This window comes from Ammospiza nelsoni, chromosome 7 (genome assembly GCF_027579445.1).
Source record: "Ammospiza nelsoni isolate bAmmNel1 chromosome 7, bAmmNel1.pri, whole genome shotgun sequence".
Lineage (NCBI taxonomy): Eukaryota > Metazoa > Chordata > Aves > Passeriformes > Passerellidae > Ammospiza > Ammospiza nelsoni.
Window position 1 is genome coordinate 19,863,320 of NC_080639.1, and position 15,670 is coordinate 19,878,989.

Sequence of the window (15,670 nt, forward strand, 5' to 3'; positions counted from 1 at the left end):
TCAGAAGGGGCAGCGCGGCTGGGCGATGGAACGTAAGGGAACAAAACACATGCCCCTCCAGGCAATGACGACTGTCCTTCACAATGTTTAATCTCTGCGTATTTGTAAACTTGGCTGCATCGTTTGTTTTGCAGGTTTTATGGCCTTCCAAGCTCCTCTCGGGAGGATGAAGCTGAGTGGCTGCCCCGCGGTGCTAGCCGTATTCAGGGAGGGGGGTCCCTGCTTTTTGAAAAGCTGCTGTTAGAAACTATTAGAGCTGAGAGCTCACTGTACCTGAATGAAACCAAACAGCAGAGTAAAGCTGTAATAAAGCAGCTTACTTCTGCCCAGGACCACTGAGGGAGCCAGTGCTGAGCCACTCTGGTTGCCTGAATGTGCAACTGGCCAGCCCTCAGCATGCGACCCCATCTGCCTGCAATGAGGGCCAAGTCACTTGTACCAAACAGCACCGCTGTTGCCGTGGGCCTGGGGAAATTCTGGAAGTCCTTTAATTATCTCCAAGGCTACTCCACGTTCCACAGGCCCAGGTCCTGCTCTGGTAGCCTCCAAATACCAGTGCCAGACTTGTTTGATCCCACAGGGTGGTCAGCAAGTGGCTAAATTGCAAATCAAGCCCTGCACACCCGGCAGGCCTAGGACAGGACTGCAGAGAGCACAGGGCTGAGTGAGACCGCAGCTCGTGAGGTCCATCGGTTCCAAACTCTGGGCAGGAGTCAGGACTCATCTTCCAGACTGCAAACTCCTCTGCCTCCATAAAATGCTTAAATTGTAGAGTGCCTCTCCCTTAACTAACATGGGCACCACAGAGCAGTGATTACCCCAAACTGGCTAATTTTTCAAGCAGGGCAATTATTGATCCCCAGAGAGGTGTGCTTTGCATCTCATTTTTAATCACTTTTTGTGCTGTGTAAAAAGAGGCAAGAAGCAGGGGATTGCTGCTGGGAATGATGCTGGGGAGAGTCTGTTCCCTCTGCCTGACACTCTCAGGAAACTTTTTTCCATCCTAGTAGAAGTTACAGCCTGAGAAACAGCACTGTGTTAATCTCAATGAAGACAAATTGACTCCATACCTCAGCTGTAAAGGGAAAATGCTATGTTTCTTTGTCCTCTCAACTGCCTAAAGACTGTATAATCTGATATATCCATTTGCCCCACATAGGATTTGGAAGAGAGGGGCCCCACTTTCTGCACCTAACCCCAAATAACCCAAACCCTTTCCACTTGCAGACTATGCTTGGCTGCTCCAAGGGTCACAAAATACCTAAAGACTTTTATTAAATACTCACCAGGTAATACACAGAAATGTCGAGAGCCAACACCTCAAATTGCTTTTTCTGTCCCCTGGAGTGACTTATGCAACAGTCATTTCCCTCAGAAATTACAGAAACCTCTTCCCTGTCCCGAGTGAAACTTGAAATCCCAGAAGTACAGCAAGTCTCTCCACTCCTTGCTCCATCTTTAGGCTTCTTCCACCAGTTTAGTGAGGATTTCTGCTCCCTCTGAGGTAATCACCAGGGTATGCTCAAATTGTGCCGATCTGAAATTCACATTTAGTAGTTATGAGGGGGAATACACATTCACCATGCCTGGAAAATCATCTCTTTGGGTTTTTTGGGCTGGCAGTGATGAGTTCCATGTCTTAGGAAATACAAAAAAAAATAAAATCAGGCACCTTTTATTGTCTACAGAAATCGCAGTCCATTTGTCCTCCAGAATCTTAAATTCAGGGGATCCTTCCATTATTATTGGCTCTGTATCAAGAAAAACAAAATGTATTCTAAAGTTAGTTGCACTCCTGTGTGGATTATGAAACAATCAAGAACAGGAGGTATCTCAGCAGGTAGCTCCCCATCCACACAGGTCCCATCTCCCTGGGCTGGCATTCTCTTGATAGACTAAAATGTGAACTAAAAAGGAAGACAAAATAGCAAGGTAGGAAGTTGCCCATTCCTCTTTTGTAAAAACATGGAATTTTAATCAAGCTTTAATTAAGACCGTGTGGATAATAACCAAAGCACCAACCACATTTATAAACAACAGATAGTTTTAAATATTTGAATTTTTTAAACAGGCTTAAAATGTTCATTAAATCAGCAAAACAACAATTTTCTTATTTCCTTCTAATTGCCGTGCCATTTAGCCACACAGTGAGAACGAAGGCTTTTCCCCCAGCACTTCTCCACGACTGGAAGTGAGCACGATCAGTCTGCGGGGCGAGGCTCCGGCTGGTTACCGCAGCCGCAGTCCCCATACCCAACAGCAGCTCGGGAAGGCAGCAAATGACTAAGTGCCACCAGGCTGCTCGGCTTCGGGGACACGATCGCATCCTTCCCACCCTCCTCAAATTAAGCGTCCTGGCAGAGTCTTTGCCTTGCCAGAAATAGGAGTCAAATATTAGCAAAATTTATAATTAACATTTCCTTCTTTAAATCTTGTAATTTGAAAATTATTTAATCCAACTAGTTCCTAATGCATTTTTTAAAATGATATTTTAATCTATTTCCTAAGAGGTCAATCTCACCGACGTCCCCCTGTCTGCACGGTTATTTCTATATCCCAATAAAGAAATGTTACAGATCTGGGCTGCTTCGTGTGTGCTTTTTAACAGAAAGCCATAGCAGAGAGTTACTAACCTATTGTGAACGCCATTCCCTCTTCCATTAACAAATCACTGTCATTGGCTACAAAAGAAAAAAAAAAAACAAACCGCGTTTATGCATCTTGGGTCTTTTTTTTTTTTTTTTCTTTTTTTTTCTTTCTTTTTTTTTTTTTTTTTTAAGAGAACGCAAACAAGTCCTTTGTTTAAACCCCTTTTTAGCTCGCAGGTACTGTGCACCCGAGCCCCGTTATGAGCCGGAGCACCCGCCGAAAGCGATCCCACCCCGGCCGCACGGCCGCAGTGAGACCACCCCGACGGCGGCTCCGTCCAGGCCGGGAGCTTTAACGTTTTAGCAGGGATTTTTAGCAGGGATTTCTCCTTGCCCCGTGACAAACTTTGCCGGCGTGGCTCGGGCGCGGGCGGGATGCGGAGGCGCGGGACAGGGCGGCTGCGGCCCGGAGCGGGCGGGGCAGGCGGTGCGCGGCGCTCAGCTGCCCCGGCAACTCCGCTAACCAGCGGCTCGTCCTCATAAATACCCCCGCGACCTCAGAAAATGGGGCCGGGGATGCCCTCCAGCTTCCCAGCGATTTAATCTCCCCACCGGCAATCCCCCGCCCCGCCGGACCGGCAGCGTGCGTGTGTGTGCGTGTGGGTGTGTGTGTGTGGGGCTCTGCTCGCTTTACCGCCCGCCCTCTCCCCCTCCCCGGAGCCCTCTCATCGCCCGGGCGGAGCGGGCGGGGGAAGACGGGCCCGGCGGGCGGGGGCCGCTTACCGTGGTGCCACACTTCGGGGTGCCCGTGAAAGTACGACCCGATGCCGTGGCCGACGAAGAAGGGGCAGACGTGGAAGCCACCTTGCCATGCCAGGGAGCTGCGGGGGCAAAGAGGACCTGTCAGGGTGCGTGCCCCCACCACCAGCCCCGCTAGACGGCCCCAGCCCTGCTACGCGTTGCTACTGACCCTGGGTCACCACTTTGCCACCGTTCCGAAAGACAGGCATTGAAGGGAGCATGGCTGAGCCATTGTTAGGTTTCAGAGTGAACACGCCTGCCAACAGAGCCTGGTGGTTCCCGTGCCAGCCCTCTAAGTAAAACAGCAGTGTGTTGTCTCCCTGCTCGATGGAGGGTAACCTCTTCCACAAGCACACGAGAGAACTCATTTTAAGATGGCACAGCTGAAGTTGGCAAGTTGGGCAGCCGAGGCCTCAGCAGAGTACCAAAGCACAGCCTCTGCCGAGTTCTCTGGAAGTGCAGAGTCTGTGCTGGGCTGCATACCCAGGGGACTGCACTGGGTTTCCTGCAGAAGGGGCTCCTGCTGCCAACAGGGAGAGTTAGGAGCCTTACTACTTTGCTTTCATGATACTTCAAACATTTAGTATAAAAACCTATTGAAAGTTCAGCAAATAGATGTATGCTAAATAACAATGTATTTCTAATGAATATATTGCCACAGAGGCAAAACCAAATCATAACAATTACAGTATTTCAGTTCTGCCTGAGAGATCTGGCCTGCCTCAGGGAGAAGCATCTCTGAGAACTGCCTCCAGGACCATGGCTGAGCACTGATCCCTATCCATGGTAGGAAAGAAAATTCCTCTCCCAGTTCCCCGAAACTGGAGGACTTGAAGATACATGGCTGCTGGCCCACCCCATGTATGCAGGCTTCACTTTTCAGGGTCACCCTGTACTCAAGCAGTGGTGGACACAGTGATTTGAGGCAGCTCAGCCAAGAGGCTTGTTTCCAAACTGGAAAAATGCAGAGATTCACAAAGATCTGGAGATGGATTAGAAGTGCCAAGAAAGTTGCCCTTGTCCCTGCATGTCACCCTCATCCTATTTCTAAAATCAAACAGGAGCAAGACAGGAATACACTTAGCCTGAAGAGATTTTGCCTATAACATTAAAAGCTTCATTTGCTTCTTTTTGAATGAAGGTAGGCATTGAAGAACTTCAAGTTGTCTGTATTTATGTCTTAGAAAATGCTGTCTCACAGTCTCACTACAGGTGGAAAGCTGGAAAAGTTACAAAACTCAACTAAAGCTAAAGCTGTTGCAGAAATTAAAGCCTGTTAATCCCCATGGAGTAGCTTTTATTCAGGTGCAAAGTGGCCTCAGCTTGCTGTACTTTGTGTGCAAAGTAATCACCTTTGCACACCAGGCTCCACAGACTCTGCAGTGCTGGCTCCAGTGCCCATGGGTCATCGTCCCAGAATTTAATGCCACTCAATTGAGGGACATGCTGCTCCACCACAGTTAAACGGCAATGAGAGAGTAGAGTTGGTTAATGCTGCAGTGTTCAGACTTTGGAACATGTTTTAACAGGATTCGTTAATTTCTACCCTTTTATTGCTCTGATAAAAGGACTCATCATATTTCTTCATTAGCTCTGGAGAAGAACAGAAATTTCAGGTTTAGGTACCCCCAAACTCCAAAGAGGATTACTGATAAAGCTAGAAATTGGGCCCTAATTTGTTTGCACTCAAAAGTCCAGGCTTTATAAATAATTTATGTATACACAAACTTTATACGTCAATTATTTTGAAAAGAAATCACGAAGGATTATGCAATGGGAAGTCCTACTAGAGATGGAAAATACTTTCTCCCCTGCCTTTCTATCATGTTCCCCATATCTGGGTCAGAGACTTGGCCTGCTGGCTGTGATGCCACTGAAGGTCGAGCAAGAAGTACAGGGAATGGTGATGAGTTAGAAAGCCAGATTCCTCAGAAACATACACAAAATCCAAGATGTCCAGTGACCAAGCCTAGAGCAATGTAGATGATAATTCCCATATGAGTGAAGTGATTCTCCAAGGAGAGATGGGAGAAGTCATTCATGCAACATATGATAAGGTATTCTTTCATCTTCTTCTGCTAGTCTTTTAGCAAAATCATAAACAATCACACTAACTGTTCAGCTTTGCTGATGTCCTTACATGGTATCTTGACCAAGGACAGAGCATGGTAATTTTTTGTATTACTACTGGATTTTTTTCTTCCAGAAAAATCCATGTTCTGTAGCAAAACAGAAATAGTTTTTCTCTGTGCATGTATTCTTCTGAGCACCATGGCTACATACTTTGCAGTGAGCAGGGGAAGCTCCAGCCTCAGCATTCAGCTGCTGCCAAGGAGGGTGGCAGTAGCAGCAGGAGCTGTGTGTTGGGCACCAAGCACACAAGCACCAGGGCACACAGAAGGCAGTGTTACAACAGTATCCTGTCCTCATGCAGTCAAAGTAATGATTCATATGCATCTCAATGGTGAATTCTACCACTTTCTTGCCAAACAGCTTGAGAACAATTCTGTTAGCATCAGTACTTCAGTGGTTACTGTCTGTGATCAAAGAGGGGATCCCAGAGCTCACAGGGCTTTGACATCTACACTGACAGACACTGTGCCCCTCCTTCTTCCCTCTTGTTTACATCCAGAGCCTTGGTATTCTCTACATAAAATGTAACACGGTCAACAGACCTGCAGTAACACACAGAAAATAAGCTGCAGGTATGAAATTCAACCATTTTCAATCTGTTTTTAGTATTTGCATGCACTTCAGGCATTTCTCTCCACAACTACTAGCTTTACTTTGGAGTATTTAATAAATCCTAGTAGTGTACTCTTACATCCTTTGGGAGTTACAGTAAAACACCCAGCTTTCATAACAAAACAAAGCTGCTAATCCTAGCTACAACTTGCAAAGGTAATCCTGTAAATGTACATGTTGGCTGTAACTTTGAGACAGCTCTGAGAAGAGTGAATTGAACTATTGGTCTTGGTTAGCCTCTCCAGTCTCCAGGATTCCCAAGCTGTGGAATCTGATTAAAAAATCAAGATGCCAGAGAGCAGAGCATTTTTGCACACAATTTACCATTTCTTGCTGACAACAGCTCAACATTTTGGTCTCACTGCCCAGGTCAGGACCTGTCAGTGGTGGCCTTTCTTTGCAGCTGTCTCATGAGACAATCTTACAAGATTGCAGCTCCAGCTTCATCAGATGCTTCTTGCAGACAGGCAGAGTAAGTTTAGACAGCTGGAGGAGGCCTGACTGCAAGTGGGAAAGCAGTGAAGGCAGGAGGCAGAGGGTGGCATGGCTGAGCTGGGCTGCCTGGCATCTGCTGTGGGAAAGGATGTGCTAGTTCCCATTGGAATGGGGAACATCCCAGCAAATCATCTTCAGAGCAAATGCTGAGGCAGCAGAGGTACACCTCACAAGACAGAATCAAGAGAAAAAAAAGCTTCTTCAGAATAATCACTGTTAAAAATACCCATTGACAACATTTATTATCACACATATTGATCTTTGTTGCATATTTGGGCAGAGGTGAATTGGGCAGGATTAAAAGCATAATTATTTAGTGAGCCCAGTACTTGATTTTATGTTTTGCTGCCATGTGTTCTAGCCCAGTGGCTGAGGAGTCAAGAGAGCTGCAGTGCTGCCTTTCTTTTGCTGATGGCAAAGCCAGGCCAAGTGTCTGGCACTGGCATGGATCAGCAGTAAAGGAACATCACTGAGGGCCAAGCTATCCTCCTGAAGCCATTGTCAGAGCCTGTCATAAGGTGGTGTGCTTCAGAGAGTGGAGGCAGGAGAGATAGGTGTCAGTTGCCATCTGAGCATCCTCTTCCCATGTTGCCAGACAACAGCTAATTCTCTGAAAGCAGGGATAAGTGTGGAGACATGCATTGCTGTCCTGACAGCAGCCTAACAGGGAAATTGCCACAAAGGAGGAACAGGCAGGACTGACTCTCTAGAAAGCTTTCCCTTATACTCAAGCTTCCCCTCAAAGGAACTCTTGGGTGATAAATCCCTCCTGTTAAGCTGAAAAGTAGGTTGAAAGAATTTCCTTAGGGAGCTGTCCTGTACAGATATCCTGTAGGTGCACCTAGAGAAGCATTTTCCAAATGTTGTCACTTTTTCCTCAGGGTGGGTCTGGTCTAGTATTCTTAGAACTCATTGAAGAGAAAAAAAAAGTGAAACAATCCCATTTTCAGCATTGATAGCTACTGCTTCTCTGGGCTCTGTGGTAGCACAAGGGAAGAAAGAATTTGACTGATTGGAGAAGATGGCACAGACAGCTTTGCTGCCAAGGACAAGTACCCTGGTGATCTGATCCTCAGCCAGGGATCCTTCTCCCACACTGCCAGATTCTCTTACCAGGGATGAAACCTTATCCAAAACAGTCCTGCAGAGCAGCATGACATGAATGGCTGAAGTTGTTAAACAAATTTGTCTTACACTTCTTGGCAATGAAAATACATGAGAAACACTGAAACTGGTAGCAGCCCCATGATAATTGTGTTCTTAGGTAGGGATCTGATTTTATTTTTTAATTAGAAGTAATCATGTTTGTCTTAGCTATATTAGTAGCAAAACGGCCACTGAATGGCATACTTGTTGGTTTTTTTTTAAGTACTGAAACCAGACTCATCCTAAACTTTATTTATTTATGATAAAAACCTATTTTGAATAGTACCATAGTATTTAATTTGAGAAATTACAAAATTCTACAGGGAAAATATTCAAGTAGGGTTTATTTTCTGAAATAGTAATCCTAGACTGAGGGAATGCACAAGTTCAGGGATTCCCTATAATGACAATAAATGTTGAGGTATAATTAGTAATATTTTTGAAAGCCAACAATTGTTTTTTGAAAGAAAGGTACATTTTAGTTTCAAACTGGAACACAAATTACTGTATTTTTCTTACAATAGTGCTGAACTTTTATTTGAGGTTCTCCGTTTCTGAAAGCAGACATGATGGATTGAAATAAAAGATAATTTATTGCAATGCTTACTTTCAAGTGCAGAGAGAAGCAGTGTAATTGTAATTTACAGTAGCTGTCAAGGAAAATCTATCACAGATGACATTAAAATGACTTATTTTGCCTGAGCCACTTATTGTTTAAATGTGCATAATCTGATAGAAACAGATTTTTTTAAAAATCTGCTTTATATTGTTCTAAATTAATATCAAAACATATACTTACTAGTTAAACATTTTAAGCCATCTATTAATACTTTCATCAGTACTATTTTTTTGTAGGAGTTGAAATTTAGTTTATTTAACAACATCACTTTTAAGTTCTTTAGCTCTCTACACTCATAACACTTTCATGCACTGAGACTCACTGTCTAAAAAGCAGATTTCGAACTAGATACATTTTTGTCTGAAAATGTCAGAAACAGTAGAAGAAAATGGACCATAGGGACCAACTCCATTTACACTGGAACTGACCAATAGTTTTGATATGCCTTCCAGTAGAAAGAGGTTAGCAATGACCCAAATTTTTCTAAGCAAAGTAATTCACGAATCCATGCAATCTTTTATTTGCAACTTGTAGCCGATGGAAGAATGAGCTGCTATCAAGGAAATACTCAGTGTCAGCTATTGAGCTTCCATGACAAAGACTATGCCAGAATATTGACTGCAAACTTACTCTGAGATATAATTATTCTGAAACCTACTGTAGAAAGGAAATATTCTCATTATTTGTGCAGAAGACGCATTCTGGATATGACTGGAGCACCTTTACAGAAAAACTGATGAAAGAAATCTAGACACATTTCCATTCTGATGGACCTAAATGTTTTCAGCTTCTAGGTTAGGTGCTTGTTCTCAGGCATTTATAATATCTAATTCTTGTGAAACTTTATATATATATATATATATATATATATATATATATATGAGCTTTCAGCAAAGGGAGTGTTAAAGCAGTTCTAAACAAATCAGCGCATTTAAATCACCAACACGATAAAATCTTGAGAAATAAAGTTAATGACCTGCTATTTCATATGCAGTTTTGAATAGCTACTAGCTTCAATTAATCTGCCTTGCAAAGGGGACACTGACTATATATTTACATTTTGCAAGGAAACTGACCTCTGCAACAACACAGCAAAAATCCAATGTCACATTCAACTCTTATTTTTCTTCTTCTTCCTTTTTTTTTTTTTTTTAAAAACAGCTAGAATTAATGTAGTGAATCCGTAATGAAATGCATTATCCTGCATGGAGATTTATCAGATTTTCCAACTGAATGCCATGCTTTGCTAGCACTAGCTGGAGTTCACCTGCGTGTTGGTGTGGCGTGTGGCTCTTTTTTGTAAAGAGTTAAGTTGAACACAAAAAAAGGGAACAAAGGTCAGCACCCAGCCGCCACTTGAATGTGAGATTTTTCTTTTTATTCCCCTTGATGTATACTAGGCTCTGTGTTATTAGTCTTAATGATGGAAAATTGTAGTGTTGATACAAATCTTTTTTTCAAAGTAGTAGGCGGGAGCTCCATTTGTTAGTAAGTTTTTTTGTGACTAAAAGCCATGGACAGTACATTTATGTAGCAGTAAAAGGCCTAGATGCTCTTTCCATAGCAGAGCTAATTATTCCTACTGTGACCTTACTGATCTACCCTGTTCCTAGTACATCTCATCTGCACGCCTGTTCCTCTGTGTAGATGGTGTCAGAGAATATGAAAAACCCTATAATGAAACCATTTTCATGATGGAGAAAGGCTACTGGAGTTGCACTTGCTACAAAGAGGCTCAATTATATGAGTAATTGTGATAATTTTCTACATTCATAGCCTTCAATGGGGAAAAAAGAATGAGAGCCACAAAAGAAAATTACTTTAACAAGAAAGTACAGAGAGTAAAAATGGAAGAAGAGACAAAAAAGGGGGAAAAAATAACCAGAAAAAAAAGTTTAAAAAATAGATCTGGAGGGAGGAATAGCAAGACAGGGAGAACAACAGAAATGCTCAAAAAGCCTATGTGCAGCTGTGTTGCACAATTAAATTGAATTTTTTTTCTGCAGTTGATGAATGTGACTACTGCAAATGTGCCTCTGTAGTTAGCTATCATTTGTTGTTCCGTGACAGGAAAAGGATAATTACCTCTCAGAGAGAATCAAAGGCTGACATGCCCTTTAGACACAGCCATGAATGCAGAGCTCGATAGAATGCTTGAATAAGAATCCAGTGTTCTGTGCCCCCTTCTACTCAAGAATAAATTTTGTTAAAATGCAAGAGCACCACCAGTAAATTTGTTGAACCCTAGGTGTTCAAAAATATGAGGTGCATCTATCGACTCATCCCATTTGCAAAAATAAAACTACATTTTGAATTCACTTCTATTATATTCATGGACAGTAAGATAGTGAGATATGCATTAAATTTCTTTTCCCAGTAGGGGTCTGATTCAACATTTCCTATGAAAGAACAGAAAGACACTATCCTTTTTCTCCAGGCTAGTTAGCCTATAATTTAAAACTGTCAAAAACACAATTTTATACAAAGTCTTCAATAAAAGCTTCTCAGATATAACCCAAAGAGGTTTTACTAAAGTTTGATTCAGACTCTGTTACAATATTTTTAAAGCTATAAATACATCTAACTGATATTTTGCCGTTCTCTTTTTTTCTTAAAGTATTTGAAGATTTACAAAGGGAAAAAAAGGCAGCATCCTTTCAAGGTGACTAAGCCTTGCAGCTTTTAAGTAATCAGAATGAATTCAATAGCTTGTTGGGACCATTAGTAGTCCAAAGAAGTATTGCTTAATGAAATGTATATGATATATGTCTATTTCTTTCTTTTGGCAAACATTTTAAAATAATCCATAGGTACCTTCAAAAAACGAAGACGCATTTTTATTTAAAGCCATCAGCAGAAGAGTCATGACTGCATTTATGTGAAGGCTAGAAGAGATGCAAAATGGGGAAAAATCTCTGAATGTCAGCCCTTTTTTCCCTGTGACGTTAGCAGGCACTGCTCTTTGTAAGATCAGAAGCTCTCGAGTTAAATATTTTCGTAGTTTTTAAACAAAGAGCTTATTTATGTTGACTAATTCCTTTGTAACAGTCAATGAAAACAATGATTTCTAACTGTCTTACACCGTTAGACAGATGTGGTGTGGTCATACAAAAATAAAAAATAAACAAAAGCCCACAGCAAATTACATCTGTTAATTTAAATTTACTTTATTAATATCTTTTTCTTTTTCTACAGTTATCTTTGCTGACCCTAGTGTAATTCACTTAAAAAAAACACCTCTTATCCAAGGAACAACATTATAGCTTGGCAGTTCACATACTGATATCAGACTGAAATGATGGTTTTGAATCATAAAACATGTCATCAGCTTTATACCAAACCACCAATAACCTTTGTCCCATTTGCCAGCCCTCCTTTTACTTGTCAATATAAGGCTTACCTGATTGTGTTTCCAATTACAGAGAAGGGAGCCCCTGGTCTGCAAGCTGCAATTGCTTCATCTCTACATTTCCTGGCAACCTCCACTAACTTTTTACCAGATTTATCCACATTGCCCACCAAAAAGGTTTCAGAAGTGTCACCATGGTAGCCATTGTAATACACCTAAACATATACAGAAATGCAAAGACATTTTCGCATTTTGCATCCAGAAACAAAACGTGGTCTTAATTAAATCCATTCTTTCTAGCAACAAGCTATAAATTGCAACAGATAGACAGGTAAGTCATATTTGCAAGACTGGAAAAGCAAAACATTGCAAAGAAAAAAAAAAGCTTGAAAGACTGCAAGGTGCCTAAGGGTTGCCATTGCTGCCAATTAAAAATTCAAGAATAGCAGAAGCTGTGCATCAGTGCCCAGCAGTGCACCAGGCAGTGACACTGCTCAGCCACAGACCATGAGGATAACTGGGAGAAGATGGGTGGGGGCCGTCGATGGGCTGAGGGGGCCTTGGGGGCTCTTGGACCCCACCCATGGTGGCCCCTTGCCCTGCAGCCAGGGCCCTGCTTGCACCCTGAGGGGCAGGGCCTGAGCCCCAGCACTGGGGGAACCTGCTGGTGGCGGCCAGGGAGGTGAGTGTCTGCAGGGAGCAGCCCCCCTTGGAGCTCTGAGTGAGAGCCATGCCCTGCTACCAACAGCCAGAGTGACCCCCAGGACCAAATCTACTGTCAGCTGTTGCATGTTTTCTTTAACCTAATTTTTAAGCTACAATGTGGCATTAACATTGAATTTTACTTCTGATTTCCAGAGGTGAATTTTGAGAGAATAAATGTACTGCCATGGCACTGAAAAATTTCATGTTCTGAAAATGGAACATGCTGTTGAATTAATTACAAATTGTTTTTTTTCTTTTCCTTTGAAATGTCATAGGTTTTAAATGTTAGCCCTCCTGAAATTCTCTGTTGAGCACAAGAAATCCTGGCTATGCACTATGGAGCTCTGCAACACACCATTAAAATGGGGTTTGCAGCTCTGCACATGGCAGGCAGGCCCGTAATTCTAAGACCAAGCCATATTTCCCTACAAAAAGACAAATTATAATGGTGCACAGTTTTGATCTTCTAAAACATTTTTTCTCCCCCAAACAGTGGGCAACTATCCTTCTACAACTAATTACTCACCGAGCTCGAACCACTGAACTTTTGCCACTGGCAAGCTATTTGTGAAAGACAGACTCACATTCTTTTTGGTTGATTCCAAAGTAAAAAAAACCCCATAGCCCCAAAAACCCCACAATACAGACAGTTTATCTCAAGGCCAGGTTTGTCTTCAAGCTGAGATATAAAGAAAATGCAGGCCATTAGGAAATAAGGGTATTTTAAAGAAAGGTGAGTGCCAGCAAGGGCCCAACTGTGTTGCTACTGCTCTGGCAAAAAGCAGCTGCAATCCTCCTCTCTACACCTTCCTCAGCCAGTTCAGACTACCATAAAATAATTTTTATTTTTTATTTAATACCTATTGGGCAGGTTTTAAAGTAGATAGTTCATATTTAGACTAAACTAGTTTGTTTTTAGCTCTGGAAGGAAAACACACAAACCCCCAAGATTAAGCATCATCATCCTGGAAAAGCAAACACAGATTTAAAACACGGGAGAATTTAAAAAAAAAACAAACCCACAAACAACAACAAAAAAACCCAACAACAAACCAAATAATAATATTTACTGCAGACCATCAGCTGCAATTACATATTTCTGATGTTAATAAACTACAACCACAGCAAATGTAATATACTATTTCCTTAAATTCAGTGAAAGAACCAAGTTGTAAGGTAACAATAGCCTGAAAATTGCACTATGCTGAGGATCCAGCAACGGATAACACTATTGTCTCTATACTAAAACACATTTTCAAGTCCATGTTTCAAGCCTATAAAATTTGTATTTCATCTATGAAATGCTACCATCTTAATTGTGCTAAAATTGATTTTTTTGTTCAGATAATCTGTACACATTGCTAGGTATTTAAACTTAACAACCTGAGTATTATTTAATTACTTTATAGAACCTGTACACAATTATAAACAATTTGTTGTGCAATATTTACTTTGATTTTTATTCTGTCCAGCAGTGAAATGTCCCAGTTTTGCACATTAAAAATAAGCTAAAAGATCAGTTAATAATGCTGAAAAGTGGTATTTTTTCCTCAGCTGTTTTGGACTAAGCAATTATCACACATAGCACAGTTTAGTTTTAAATGATTAAAAAAAAATTCTTACAAAGACAGTCAGCAATTCCCATCCTTGCAGGAATCTTTATATTCACAGAAATGTCAAGATTTATTTTCTGAGATTAAATTAAAAACAAATAAATATATGTGTGCAAAAAGGCCAGTAACATTTAGTCAGACATTTGTAAAGCAGAGTGGACAAGACATACACACTATTTTAATATAAAAATTATTTCATTTAGTTTATCATGGAAAGTATCTGTGATATGACTCTATACTTCTTTTACATCTAAGGTATCATTATTATCCTGACAGACTGAACAAAAAGTAAAATGAACCTTAAGGAGGTACAAAGAAATATGATTTAAATCCTTAGTTGTTGCAAACTGGTTTAGTATAATAAACTGAGCAAAGTGACACCAGTTCATAAAAGTTAAAATGAAGGCAAAAAATAAAGTTTTAAAATGCTAGATTGTACTGTGTAAACCTGATAGTCCGAATTCTACAATTAGAAAGTACAGAGATGGGAAAGAATTTAAAAAGATCAAAACCCCAAGCCAAACCAAATCCAGTTCTGGATCACATATGAGTATAGAATGGGAAAAAGGTCGTTGACCCTTATTTTAATAGAAAAAATATTTTAGAAATCTTGAATCTCATGCTCAGAGGTAGGTCTGCTGAAGATTTCTTCACTCTGCCAGTATGAACATGGTATCAGGTTACCAATAGGTTCTTTAATGATTTAAAAACCTTGTTTTTATGATATTCTACTTCCTTGTATGTGACATATTATTGCAAAATAATGGAGTGATTAAAAAAATCTGTGTCCATACTAGAAATAAACAGCACTTCAGAAAAATAAAAACATGCACAGTAAAAAGAAAAAAAACTCCTGCAAGACACAAATTTTTTGTTTTTAAATGAAATGAGAATTAGGTTTCCAGGTCCTGTGCTTTCTTGCTCCTAGGAAAACCCAGCCTGTGTTTATTTAAATAGCTATAATTGATGATTCCCTGGAAATATTAAGTCACAGTTATATCACACTATTTCTGTTTCTGCTCAAAAGGTTCAGGGCTTCCATAGAGAAATGGAACACAACACTACCTTCGGGGATTTTAATAAATGTAGGGAACACTGCTAGCAAAAGAGTTGCTGTCCAAATAGACTGACATACCCAGGCCAATGCAGCCTCTAATGACAGAGTAAGATAATGTCAGGCCCCACTCAAAATCAGCAGGAAGAGGAAGATCAATCTTGGCAGAGTGAAGGAAAAATGCTGGCTTTCTTCATGTTAGCTCATCTCATACATATCTATCTTCAGCTGCTGCCCAGTACTGTGGTGCTCTGCATTAACTACACAGTGGATCAATAACAATTACACCTTCTCAAAAACACGACACATAGCAGGATTGGGTTGACATTTCACTTAGGCCAACATTGATCTCAGTGCATCTGATTCCAGTCCTAAATTCAAGTCAGGCCTGAGTCTAGCTGGAATAAACACACAGTTAAAAACAAAAAAGGAAACCAGCTGCTTGTGCCTTGGCTCAGAAGTAAACAGCACATCCATCTGTGCATCCCCCATCTCCAATCCACTATTCTTCCTGTTGCTACTAGTGATTCTAAAGTTGATCAAAGACTATTTTTT

The 15,670-nt window shown here is 41.2% G+C and overlaps 1 protein-coding gene across 1 annotated transcript in view; it reads right to left on the reverse strand.

The window, feature by feature from the left end:
• Window positions 1–905: 905 nt before the first annotated feature.
• METAP1D (methionyl aminopeptidase type 1D, mitochondrial) overlaps window positions 906–15,670 on the reverse strand; it is a 43,812-nt gene continuing 29,047 nt past the window's right edge. Inside the window, exons 6-10 of the mRNA XM_059476028.1 lie at window positions 11,795–11,958; window positions 3,372–3,469; window positions 2,634–2,681; window positions 1,673–1,751; window positions 906–1,537 (exon numbers count right to left, since the gene is read on the reverse strand). Of these exons, the coding sequence (XP_059332011.1) occupies window positions 1,459–1,537; window positions 1,673–1,751; window positions 2,634–2,681; window positions 3,372–3,469; window positions 11,795–11,958 (468 nt within the window). The 3' untranslated portion in view covers window positions 906–1,458. The remainder of the gene's footprint in view (window positions 1,538–1,672; window positions 1,752–2,633; window positions 2,682–3,371; window positions 3,470–11,794; window positions 11,959–15,670) is intronic.